Genomic DNA, 13,896 nt, shown 5'->3' on the forward strand with positions numbered 1-13,896 from the left:
AGGGAAAGTAGGCTCAAAAAATATTTGTGTGCCCTTCTTGAAGCATGCAGCCATGGAGGTCACAACGGCGTCGCAGAGCGATCGAGAATGCACACGCGCGCGCATGCGAGAAACTAAATATTTTTACGTGCAGCTGGAGAAGACGGACGCAAGTCAACCGTAGAGTGATTTGGCCTGCTCGGTCGGTCAGAGGTCCCTGCTCAGCAGAATTCAAAGCGCCCCGCTGTGATTCTTGGGTCCCCTTTTTTATCAAATACGATTTTGAAGCAAGTGAAACAATAATTATGTTCCACCCCTCCCTTACACAATGGCATGTGCTAAGTTTCCTCGCAGCCAACAGTGGGCCAAAATACCTCAATCGTTATTCGAATTAGCCTAAGAACACACTGCGTGCGAGTCAGCAGTTCCAGCCGTCACCTGTCCGGTAGTCAGTATGTAATGACTTGCGCCTTGTCAACCGACGGGTTAGAAAGTGGCATACTTTTCCCGATGTCTTATTTTCATCTGGAGTAGCAGGAGCTTGGTTTCATAAGCGCGTTGTTCATTCATAGAGGGGAGACGGCTTCGTGTAAGACACATGTAATTTGGAGCTCCGCGGTGGGAAAACGAAATTTACAAACGGAAAATTGTGATTGCCGCAAGACCAAAGATGCAATTCTTTCAGGACATTCAGTGTTTTGAAACAGGTCGCTGCTCTTTCAAAGAAGACAAAATAGTTGTCTCATCAAGTTCATTGCTGTTTAAGAACAAACTGTTTCTATGAAATTGCCGACATGAATTTCACCAAACGGTCTACTACGGTGCTTCAATACGTCGAAACCTCTTAGCAGGTACAGGGCGGAACAGTAAAGAGAAAATGGCAGGGCAGTATGAAATAGTACTCAATAAGGGTTGAGCGAGAGCCTCAGTTCGAAAACCGAGCCACCGATTTGAGGATTTGTATTCGTCGAGGTAGCGCGAACGCCACTTTTGGGGGTTTACATAATTTTGTTTCCTAAGAAGGAATGCCAGTGAGCTGGAGGGTGGAGGAGAAAGATGCAGGTCAAGGAGTGAAAGATTGTTTCCTATAGTGTGTATATCTGATCCTGGAACCGTGTAACCCGTCACCTGAAGGAAAATAAAAGTGGCAGCAGCAGGAAAAACTGCAATGCAGGCTGGATGATGAGTCAGCAACTATAAAGCAGGTCTGGTGCTTGCATCCATTTATGAAAGGAGAGAGGCAGCAAGGTAAAGTCATATTGCAAATAAAGTATTAGATAGAGTTCCTAACGTTTCTATAGCATGGTCCTCATACAGACTTAGAAAAAGCTGGCGTCAACCGTTCAGAGAGGTTATATGCGATGTAGATTCCGTGTTATTCGATTTTATGTAAAAGCCCCATCCTAAATCCTTTGGTTTGGTTTGTTTAGTTTGCGGGGATTAACGTCCCAAAGCGACTCAGGCTATGAGAGACGCCGTAGTGGAGGACTCCGGAAATTTCGGCCACCTGGGATTTGCAATCAAAAACGTTCTCGCACAGAATGCTTATTCTTGTTTTCACTAGGCAGTTTGGTGCGCCCAAGTTCGCTATTTGCCTTCTCTGTTCACGACGTACCACGTTTTGCCAATATAATGCACACAGCTAATAAACCTATTGATCCCGTTCGTAATGCCAGTGGTGTCAGTCAGCAAGATTATTTTTGTGCCGTTTTCAAAAGAGCACCAATATGTCCAAGCGCAGACGTAATGTAACAGGTGCGATTTCTGGTAGTGAGTTGTTCAGGCCGCAATTGCGGGTAAGGAACCTGGGCTTTTATATACCAGTGACGAAGGTGAACAATAATAGTTCACATTTTACAGCTAAATCACGTGTATCTGATTTTAAAACAATATTAGGGAAAGTTTGGTATTTGAATTGATCGTTGTATATGTACAGGTGTCGCATGTAAAACGGTTAACGTATCTGATTCTTCGAATCCGTTTTTTTTTTCTGGTCAATACATGCAGACAATAGGATAAAAACCTCTTCATTTCTGTGAATAGAGTGAGCCTGTCTAAAACTCAAACAACGGCAATTCCTCACCACGAATAATGGCTTTCTTCGGTGAAGGCTGGTCGCGATTATAATAGAATGATAATGCTTGATATCATCACTTGATATCACCTCTGCTGTCACATCTGCTGTCACCTCTGCGTTAACCAATCAGGACTACAAACCAGAAGTTTTGACAAATGTGCGCACTAAATCTAAGGCGCAAAATCTACAGCCAATTCTCTTTATTCATATTTTGTAGGTTTCTTCCTCCAGCAACTTCAGTATGGTATTATTATAGGGGAAGTTGAACTGGAATCCCTCGACCCGGTTTACCACTTTTTCTTGTTTTCTACTTCTGTGAGAATGCCGAATACAAGCTATAGTTTTCAGTAGAATGTTCGGATCTGGTGAATAATTCAACTACATAACGGTTTTGGATGATACTGCGTCAAACAGGTGTTCCTTTAACAAAACATTGAGTTGGGCTAGCTCGTATAGATTCACGATGTAAACAGCACAAAAAAAAGAGCAAAAGTTAAAGGGAGACACGACGAGCCCTCGTCTTGTTTCGTTTGGTTCCTTTTTTTTTTTTTTGCTTGGTTATTATTGAGTAAGCATTATATGGGCATTTCGGCAGGTTCATGTGAGCACGAGTTGGTCCGAACAATTACGTTCAAAGGAAACGGGCTATGAGAAAAAGAATGGTTGCATTAAATAGAAGATAAAAAATCCCACAGGGAAACATTTGTTGCATATGGTTTTTTTTGTAATTAAATAAATCTAGTCAGTTTATTAAGACGTCGTAGTAGACAACCGGTGTAACAGCGACGTCCGAAGTGATCACGTGATACCTCAGGCCCGGTCACGTGACCTATATGAGGACTACGGAATAGTGACAGTTTTGTCGACATCGAATGTTACTTCAGCGTGTGATGTCACAAAACCGCAAGAGGATATGGTTCGACATAAATTAGGCAAAAAAACAAGAGAAAGTCATTAGAAAGTGTGTAAAGCATCGCTTAACTGTAATGAAAGGTACAGCAGAATCTGCAGTGGAAAAACGCGAACGCCTGAGCGTTGTTTCCGCACACGGTACATTGCGCTCCCCTTGCCGAACCCAACCACTAGTTTGCTGAACGCGTCAATGTTCGCAAGTGTTCTATGATTGATTGAAAAAAAAAAAAAGCCTCAATGTCTGTTATTTGCGGAATCTCGCAGACACACTCGCGGACAAATCTCGCCGACGAGAGATGTTCATCTGAGCCTAGAAAGGCTTTCACCTTACGACATAAAACAAAAAAACATGCACAGCTTGCTACACAATGTCATCGACGAAGCAGCTGGTATCACAATTTCCACAGTGTGAATTTAAATGGGGCGCTCGGATGCCGCGTGCCGCAGCAACGATGATTCTCACACATTACTCCAGTGCATATTGTGCAGTGCTCACGGAAAGTTCTTATTTTACGCTGTTTACATCATTTTCTGTTCCTCGTCTCCAAACAAATCATATAGCTTAAGATAGCATACACTGGGTGAATTGAGATACGCTTTGTTACGTAATGATGTTGACAAACGACGGATATTGGCATTTTTTTCTCTAAACAGTGCAACCCTTTTAAGGAAGATCCGTGGTGCAGTCCCGAGTGTTATTGTGAAGTGGATCTGCCACTGCCACTATGGGGCTACTGCACGCGGGCTCAATATGCAAGTACAAGCACCGACACAACGCATATTTCCTCGGATCCCCAAGATCTCAAAATGAGCGAGTTGGCCAGCAGCATCTCCACTACACCTAATTCGATGGAGCCCAAGAACCGTGTCCCGAGGTTGATTCCCAAATCGCCTGCTGGGGGTTTCATAAAACTTGCAGTACCAAGATAACCCAGCCGGGATTGAAGAATGTTCATTGCTGTGATAATGTGTTCCCCCTCTGTGTTAGTGTTTCATATTTCTCCTGGGGCATATATTAGGCCGCAGACATGGCGGCGTTTTAGAGAGGCCTTGCGAGGAAGTTGAGGAAATCAATTGTTATAGAGGAGCAGCAAGGTTTTAAGCGAAACTTTTATGTAAATCCTTGCGGGAAGGTGTAAACGTAGGTAGGCGTTCTTTTTTTAAGATGATCAAAACATTTTATCATTGCACTTTGTGCGAGTATTGTAGCACACCGTAAAATCTATTAATAGGCAAGAACAAAAAAGCGCCGTCGGGTTTGCTCAAGCTGAAGTTTAGCCAAATCCAAATGTTCCTCTTTCGGCTCGTATATTTTGCAAACGTAATTGCGCCACTTTTTGTTATTTAATTGAGGAACACAAACCATTAGTATAAAGTGGTTTTATTCAAATAAAACAAATGTGGAAGGCAAACATATTTTTGATTACGTTGTCATTCTATTTGAATAACCCCAAGGACGACTAGTACTAATAAAAAACACTAGAGCAATAAGTTGTATTTCGACAACCTTGGCGGCAGCGTAAGCTTCAGCGTGAAGCAAATGTAACGGTGACCTTTCGTTCATCGCTTTTATTTCTTAATTTAGTGTATGCTGTAACACTCATACACCTGGCTCTATGTCACCCCACACATATGGCAAATCAAAAACATGAAATTGCGAAGGAAGACACATCACGAAATTAGCAATAAATATGGTACCGCAGTTTGGGACGAAACCATTGGTGACACTGCAAAAGTGAGCTTTTGTTCGCCGCCTAATGGGCCTTCTCACTTGATGAACCTCCCCCCAACTCTCAACGTCGACATGTGTGCATGGCCACCGATCACTCAAGCAGTAGCTCAAGAGAATTTTAGGTGTTGTGTGTCGCTTTGGTGTATTCCTCACAGTGACCATAAGTACTATTCAAACGTGTCACGTTAATATCGACGTGAAATACAGCAATAAAACAATAATAAATATACAACATAATATAATGACTCCCTACAAGCCATATCATATGGTGCCGACTATTTCTTCTATGCAGCAAGTAAATACCAATCATGCTGTTAACGCCGACGCTATTACATCGTTCCCTGCGGCCTTTTTAAAAATATGATATGAATTTCACCCCCGATTCGGTATGCCGTTTTATTGTACACGAAGAACTGCCATTAAAACCAGATGGAGTTGTCATATTCAATTGCCCTGCACTGGTCGGCGGCACAGAACTGGGGAAAACAGCATACCTCAGCACGAAAACTTTTCAGAGATATAAGATGCCATGTCTGCATTTTCAAATTGACAAATAAACATCTATCCAATTACCACCCCCATTATCTTATTGGTGTTAAACAATAAGCCAGATTATTTATCATTGACCTCGGGCTCCTAGCATTCGCATTTGACACAGAGGATGCCATTGTGTAGCACGTCGAATGCGTAGTTCAGTGGCCTCAATCCAGTTCACTACCACTGATGCTACATAGTGATCGAAATGTGAGTTCTGGCTCAGGTTCTCTGTGATCAACAGCCATGCTCGTCTCACGATGGTGTGTGCTTAGTATTTTTGTTCCCCTGCGTGTTTCCTGACAGTGCAATATTCGAGTCTAATAAAGGGCGCTAGACCAATGAGCTAAAAGTAATATTTCTATCGCGGTAACACCGTCTAGCGTAAAGCATGACCTTATTCCAATTTCTCAATAGATAGATAGATGGAGTTATTGAAAGAAAAGGCAGAGAGGTTGGCCGGAGTAATTCACATCTGGCCCCCAATTTCTCAAAACTAGGAAGGCAAAGACAAGCAGTTCATGTATTGGTGGGTACGTTGTACACCGACAAGAGGCACATAAATCAGAAACGGAGGACGCACACAGGAGATAAGTGCGCAAAAAAAAAGTTCGCTGGGACCCGGACGCGTTAGCGGTGGCGAATGACGACTTCGTTGAAAAAATTCCCATAGGAACCAGGTACCCATCAGATAGCGAGGAAGCCGGGCGGGTAATTATTTCAATCATTACGCCCCATGACAGTTACCATCAGCCAGTAAACGTTTCTTGGGAGGCCAAGTACAACGAAAAACGATGAGTTAGAAAATGGCTAAACGCGCAGCTGTCAAAATAATACAACGAACGCTGCAAACAGATGTGAATTCGGAGTCGCTCGATGGTGGAAATGGCGCCGAATCAGACTTGGCGGCATTGACAGCTCTGCCTGCAGTAAAAATGCGCGGGAATAGCACCGACATCGCCTCTGAATGTGAAATGATATGTTCAAACACTCGCGCGTTTATAACCGCTCCCTCTTATTCTCTTTTGCGTGTGTTTTCATTCCATCACGCCGTGCCTCGCTATCGGGGACCATGTGTTGTCCTCTCTGTAGGGAGACCCGCACGCTTTTATGCCGTCAGCCACCCCACGCAGAATACCCCGGGTGCTTGACCGATCACTCTTTAGCCTCCTGTTTGGCCTTACAGCCGAAGTTATTGCACAGCTGGCAATATTTTCACCTAAATCTTTTTTTGACTTCGGCATATCCGCATTACAACAGATATAAAAGATGATATAGGTCCTATCACAAATAAATGCCACAGTGATACTGAGCCCAAACGTGACTGTTGGGCTCTGCTAAACCTTAGTGCAATGTGGATATCCTAAAGATTTCTATAAGACACGTTCTATGACCGTGTGCGCGCGAGTTTGCCCGGTAGCGAATGTTCGTAGCTTAAGAAATTCCATCAGCAATAAACCATGATTACGAATAACCGTTGATGTGTTATATTTTCGAACGCCAAATATTACAAACTTTCGTCGGAATGAGACGAAGGTCACTGGCTGGCAGGCGGCTCTTTTCGCTTTACTTGTGACTTGGGTTTTATATTAATTACCGGCGTCTTGGCACCCATGTTACCCGGAGGAGCCCGGTAAAACCTCGGAGAATCTCCGAGTGGCCTCCTTCCTGGCGGTCCATTCCTTGCGACAAGTTCTTGTCCGTTCTGATCTCCGGCTGCTGGCTGGTTTGGCATGCCTGCTGCCTGTTTGGCCATGGCCCACGAGGCTTCTGCAGGAAGACCATCGCCTCTGTGCCACGCGTCTTTACGTCGAGCGGCTCCTAACATCGTCACGGACCAGATCTCGGACCACCCCGACGTCCCTGCACCTCCTGGTACGCTTCGGGAGCCCCACCCTCCCTCCATCTCCGTCAGTCCCCATTTGGAACCCGATATATCTTAGCTGTCGGGGCTCCCGAGTTTTCCGCCACAGTCAACTGCGGCCTATGAGTCGCCGCAATACAACCGCTTGGAACTTGGCACGGACAATGACGTCAGGAGGGCTTATGAGTAGATCATTGCGGCAATTCTTAACAAGGATAACATGATTGGTTCCGCAACCAGGGCAGTCCTCTTGCCTCTGGTCCGTGCCCTGTACCGTCACACTGCGCACTTATTGGTGTGTGCGATAGCTGAGCTGAGCCATTCACAAACGCTCAAGATCTCTTTGGCTGCGCAAGAGCATGAAATGGGTCTCCTTCGAATGCGGCTTAGTGCCAAGACTATTCAAGACACCAAGACTGCGGCGATCTTCGGCGACTTGCGGCGGGTAGCCCAGGTCCCTCACACATATGCTGCCGCACTGAGCGGAGCTTCAGAATCTCATCTACAGGGAGACGCTGCCACTGCATCTCCAGCTGCGACCTCTGATCCGCTTGTGCCTCCCCAGTCGGGATATTCCTGCCCGGATCACCAGCCACACCAGATGTTCTTATCTTCTGTGGTGTCTTTGGGCAATGGTAGCAGCGAGGTGGTGGCTCTCCTAAAGGCGAACTTCGATCTAGAAGCCGACGGAATCGGAGTTGCTACTCTCCGGACCTCCCGTCGCCCCTTGAAGATTACCTCCATGGACCCTGAGGATGTCCACCATTTGAAGTCCGCCATCTCACCCATCAAAGCCACACGGACCTGAGTCAAAGATCCCAATCCCCAAGCAGCGAAACCCACAAGTTCGACTGACTAGCGCGGACCCCGATATAGGGCCGCAGAAGCTTATTGCGGCACTCAAACATCGGAACCACACTATTCATCTGGACCCTGCCTGTAAGACCAGGCTCTGTTTTCCTCAGCGCTTCGGACAGTTTGTTCACGTTATTGAAGCTGACCCCCCCCCCCCCCTTTCCCGCTTTTACCTGTCTGCTTGGCGTGTCATGTAACAATCGGGTGAACATCCGTCGACGTCCACGAGGACTTACATGTTACCTGTGCACTTTTCGTGCGCAGTACAGCCATGCTATGAAGAAGTGCAAGCGCACTGATAATCCTTCGAAGGCGTATTGTACACGTTGTGTGGGGCCACATGCCTTGGCGGCTTGCCCTAGCTCCGTCCGGGACCCCGACGTTAAGTGTGGCTCTGTGCTGCCGCCGGTCGCCCATCGAATCATCATGCAGGACATGAGTCGTGCTCTGTTTTGCACGGACGTTCGGTCAAAATTCGCGCCCGAACTCAGTACCGGCCTTAGCAGTCAGGTCACCCCTTGGCACCCCTAACCGTAACCCAAACATCGAGGAGACAGAAATCTACCAATGGAACGGCAAGAGTTTTAGACGAAAACACAGTTTACTGCAACAGTATCTATGCAGCACACTCATCAGTTCTGACATCAGCTGTTTGCAAGGGGTAGGAGGCGACAGGTCACTTACCCTTGCCGGTTACTACACGGTCCACTAACCCTTCATGCCGACGGTTGCAGTTCTCGTCGCAGACGCCATAATTGTTATCGAGCACTCCTTATGCGAACCGAACGTTGAGTACTTAGCGATAGAAATAGTGCCTAAAACCAAGGCCAAAAGAGCACATTTTTCAACCCGTAGAAGCCAGCATGACGCAAAGGCCCTCTTCATCAACCTCCTTTCCAAAGCCGCCCGAGTGGTACAAGCAAATCAGCTTATCGCAGTCGTATACTTCAACGCGCCCCATCGGAACTGAGGTACCAGTTAAATTCAGCAAGAGGAGTGACAGTCGCGCGAGGAACAGAAGCCCCCGGCCTGGAATTTCTCACCGACCGTCCATATCCGATAATGGAAGGCAACAGCGTCACTTGTGCCTTCTTCCCGAACCTCACCCTCATCAAGAACGTTGCTGAGGTTACATAGACGTACATAGAGGAAATGCCGGGAAGCGAGCACTGCATACAAAGCATATTTATTTCATCTACCTCAATCCGAAGGGATCTGGGCGCTGCCCACATCACCGACTGGCCCAAATTCCGCAACGCATATGTCTCATCAGGTCTAATCCACAAGCACACAAGGAAGTCCCAGAAAAAATACAATGCACACCGGAAGCCCCAAAGGTATACCACCTTCTAAAGCTATGGCAGAAGTGCAGCCACCTTGTGAGGCGGTGGAAAATACAGCGCCTAAGCAGACCTCTCCAACAGCATATGGCACGGCTCACGGAGGAAGCCCAGACATACGCCACGACAATTGCACAGCAAAATTGGCAACAGTTTTGCGAGTCATTGTGAGGAACGCTGGGAACCTCCCGTACCTGGGCAATCCTGCGGAACATATTTGAATCCTCTACAGACATTGAAACAAGTCGGCTTTTATCCGAGGCCACGAGCTCGGGACATGGACGCTGGCCAGCTTCTATCCAAGCTGTACATGGTAATATTATGCCCAATCTCAATGGCAATATTATAAGTTTGACTTCTACATTTGACATAGTGGCTTACCTAAAAGCGTAACCAAGCGAAACAGAGCTCTCGCTTTCAGCCCATGGTTTTAAGAGTTGAATCTCCACAATCGCTTTTATTAGCACTATAGGCGAAGGGCGAAGTCTGCAGAAAGCTAGATTCCATATTTGGAAACCTTTGCTTACTAAATAATCTAAATAGCTCTCTGTAATTGGCAATGAGGGCAGGAATATCCCTATAGTGCTCATAAGCTATGATATAGTGTTTTCGAATGAATTGGGCCCCACTTCTGAATTCAGTGCAGAGCAAACCATCTGGCTGGTTTAAGGCCGTAAGCAATCTTTGACTTTGAATGATCGACATTCTGCACTTGACGTCTAGTGTCGAGCGTAAGTCGGTTTTATCACTGGTGGTTTGTCACTGTGACTCCGGAGCACAGATATCTCCTGGCTCAGCAAATTAGCAGACATGACCAGCGATGACCATGCTATGACCATCACTTCCAAATGTATTGTATCTCATCCTGAAATATGCGAACAAGAGTTTCTCACAACACCTCCGCCTTCCGAAGAGAACACTTTCCTAAGGAGCACGTTAAAGTTTCTTTTCTGGCCGAATGTCGTGGTCGCGTAGTGACTTTCTTTGCACCGGGCCCAGTGCTGAACCGCTGTAAAACCCTCATCCCGCTAACAAGAATCCAAAATGTGAGAATCAGCGAATCGTCTGCTTTGGCTATCACCTTAGTTTAGGTCGCCGAATGTGCTACGCGTGATGGCCAGATGAATCTTAACACACTGTTAACTTGCATACGTGCCAGGTACAGTATTTGTCAAATGTGCAGAGCCCAGGGTGTATGCTTCTGAACTGAATAGTGGCGCTTGTTTAGCATTAGGGAGCTCCTTCGCAATGGAGGGGATAGGACAATAAATCTTCTTTCGATCAAGAGATTCAAAACGACGGACATTCATTACAAGCTGCACGAAGTGGCTGAGAAGCAAACCCCCCGGGCTCTGTACTTTTGACAAAGACTGCACGTATGACTCCGCGCTATCAATAAGGACAAGGAACAAAGTCCCCGTAGTAGACGACTCCGTTGGCTGCAGTCCTCGCGCTAAAGCTCAGAGCAGTAAGTAGATTGCGTGATTGTCCAAAATTTCAAATCCCCAAATGAAATATCTATCTGTTCAAATATTTGAGCACGCCACCGACAGCTTTCTTCCGCAAGCCCTACGTGTGCCTTGTACATCACCTGGCCTCTCTTCCATGCTACTGCCGAAATACCAAGGACCCTACCGCGTCTTTGAGAGTACCTCACCCGTGAATTACATTATTGAGCCCGTCACGCCTTCGCCAGACCTTCGACGAATGTTAGAAGTCTGTGATTTGCTGTGATCTAGGTACAACCTGGGGCGAAGACATGGTGACGGCGTCTGGCTTGCGGTATTGATTAGCGGCATCCGTTCAGGCTTCAGCCATTGAAACACACATCTAAGTCACATTATTCAACTATCAGAATAATTTGGTTTTAATGTCAGGCATCATCCAAATAATTTATTTATGAAAAGGTGAACATAATTAAAAGATGAGTTCGACGACGGATTGGGGGGGGGGGGGGGGGTTGTTGGTAGCAGTTGGCACAGTGCGCCGATGTATGTAAGGCCGGCCCTGATCTTCAGAAGGAGGCTTCACCAGGGTGGTGAAAAACGAGATAATGTCCCCAATACCGAATATTGGGAGCGGCAGTAAAGAACCTAAGGGAAAAATTCCTAAATTCAGACGTTGTTTGGGCAGTACTGGTGACGAATGTACCATTAAACCTCAATTTGGAAATCAGCTTTGGAATAATATGATATTTTATCCGTCGCTAAAAGCTTGTCGCGTCAAGCGTGCACAGTGCAAAGCACCCTTGGCACGAGATCGAACTAAGTCTCCCCTGTATCGACCCGCATCATACTTTCTAACTTTTGACAGAAGCAGTTTCATACGTGTATACATCACGGATTCATTTTCCAATTCATACAAGTGGCATAACGTTTTTTTCCGTTACTTCTATTTATGTTTCTGTAAATGCTATAGACAACGAAGTTCCATACCTGTGGTATCTACTTGCAATTTGATAATTTACAAAGCGGGAAAAATTATAGGCTTCAAGAACATTGCGATTGCAGAGGCGAGCGCACAAGAGTAACAAATTACTGGTCATTTAGCAGCGATGAGTGTGACTTCTGATTAGTCCTCTTCAGTTGAAATTTCAAATGGTCATTGCTTCTAAGGCGAGCACCACAATCATCCATACCAGTTTCCGACACAAATAAAGTATGCATAAATCCAACCTCAAAGAGCTTGATACGTTCTGAACATAAGTGAATAATCGAGAACCAGGAAACGACGCTCCCGAATTTATTATTGCGAAAGTAATACTACTCTAGGTGTCGAGCTTTCAGCGTAGCGTGGCCGGTAGCCACGTCTTACCCACGTGACACTGTGACGTCACATTCCACGTGACACTAGGGTGGGAGCTGGCAGGAGCCAACTTGGGTCTCTCGTTTCACATGAGACGGTTATGTCAGAATCAGCCTGCTAGTAGTCCTGGCACCATGTTACTCCTATAGGCCACTAAGGCACGTTCATGCGGCTTGGTTAAAGCGGAGCTTTATATGTGGGCGGAGGACGAAGAGAAGAAGAAGAATGCCCGGTCACCCGCAGCCAATGCTTTCGCTCAATATTTGGTTCAGCAGCGTTGAACCCTTGTAATTACTCTTTCCAGATCTGGCCTAACATGCAACAAGCATTTATAGCTTCTGTTTCGGTGTGCATCTGGAATGGCAAGATCACTGGGATCGCAAATGCAATTGAAGCCACGCATTGACAAGATATGTCCGCCACACGGCAATATAGTAACCATACGTTCAAAGAAACTCGTGCGCTGACTTGCTGTATGAAAGCATCAACACTTATCTTTGATGGCTAGCTAAAGAAAAACAATTCGTAACATTAATCGTCCGTCGGTGTCGGCATTACATGTCTGGCAAGAACAAAGGAGGCCTCTTGGCTGATGCAGAAAGTAACCTACTGACAATGACATTAAAACGAACCACAACGAGCTTTAAAGCGCTATCGTTTCCCTCATCGCCCCCCATTTTCATTGCTTTGACGACCAGCAGATCTAGGCGCCTGCAGTGCAAATATCGGCGATGATGCATCTGCCTGTGGTGAATTTTGGGGCCCTTACACTGAACGCCGCAAATGCTAAGGTTTTCGCGGCCTCGATTATATGATGATTCGACATTACCTCCAAGCGGTAAGCGTATCCTTATTGCAAAAGCTAGCGTCTCCCAGCATCTCCCAGCATCTTCCAGTGCGAAACCAGTAAGAATTTTGCGCTAGTTTCGCACTGGGTCTGCTGGGCAGGCTGGAGGTCTGCGATATTCACTGGAGCAGTGACGGGAAGACACTGGTTGCACTAGTGCGATGGGAGAAAAACGCTGGGATTAACTTTTTGACGCTGGGAGTGTCTCTGGCATCCGCGATGCACTGGGAGAAGCGCTGTATGTGCGCTGGGGCTGCACTGGTCCCAGGATCGCTTTTGTAAATGGTCAGAAGTCCGGAAACTGAGAGGCGAAATATAATGCGCATATGAAAAATATTTATTCAAGTAGGCTGTTTTTGCTACGAAGTCGTTGCACACCTGTATTAAAACAAAAGCAGTATCTTTTTTCTAGAGTTTCAATGTTTCGATAGGTTGTTTCGAATGTTTCTAGAGAGACCACGATCGCCGCGCCTCCGATATCTCATGACACTGACGAATAACGTACAACTGATACTGGAATGAGAGCTACCATACATAAAAAAAATTCACAGTTCATCCTGAGGGCACTCTAACAATGATTACTGCCAAAAGTTTCAATGCGGGCTCAATCGTAGGATCCAAATAGGGCGTACGCACTAGCGAGCGCAGCCTGCACCGCGGCCCAGTATAAACACCAGAAACAAAAATATAAAACGAAGAAGAGGGTAGTTTACCATGCGATCGGCCCATGAGTGAAAAAAAAAAAAAACATGCAGCGTTTGCAATGCATAATATGTTTTGCAATGCATAATATGTTTTGTGTTTCTCAATCCAGCTGAGCCCACGGTAATCGCAGTGCTTCCCGAAATGTTTGTATACAAAAACGATTTAGTTACCAGCAAAATAGTGTCGTCGCTGCTGCGTTTGCCGGTATTCAAACTTGCTTACGCTTTTTGCCTTGAAGGTTTGTGG

General features: G+C 46.0%; 1 protein-coding gene across 6 annotated transcripts in view; it reads left to right on the forward strand.

The window, feature by feature from the left end:
* The window catches only part of LOC146208694 (uncharacterized), a 75,728-nt gene that overhangs the window by 20,013 nt on the left and 41,819 nt on the right, over positions 1-13,896 (forward strand). For 3 of the 6 annotated variants that reach the window (XR_014705400.1, XR_014705403.1, XR_014705402.1), the window contains exon 3: positions 3,623-6,705. The exons of 2 other annotated variants lie outside the window; for them this stretch is intronic. Coding sequence is in view for 1 of the 4 variants with exons in the window: in XM_084595921.1 (XP_084452047.1) it covers positions 3,623-3,898 (276 nt within the window). In the remaining 3 variants the exon portion in view is untranslated. Of the gene's footprint in view, positions 1-3,622; positions 6,706-13,896 lie in introns of those variants that run through there. One more of the 6 variants, XM_084595921.1, reaches the window with a different exon arrangement.

Source organism: Amblyomma maculatum, chromosome 1 (assembly GCF_055883805.1).
Source record: "Amblyomma maculatum isolate TAMU_Amacu chromosome 1, ASM5588380v1, whole genome shotgun sequence".
NCBI lineage: Eukaryota > Metazoa > Arthropoda > Arachnida > Ixodida > Ixodidae > Amblyomma > Amblyomma maculatum.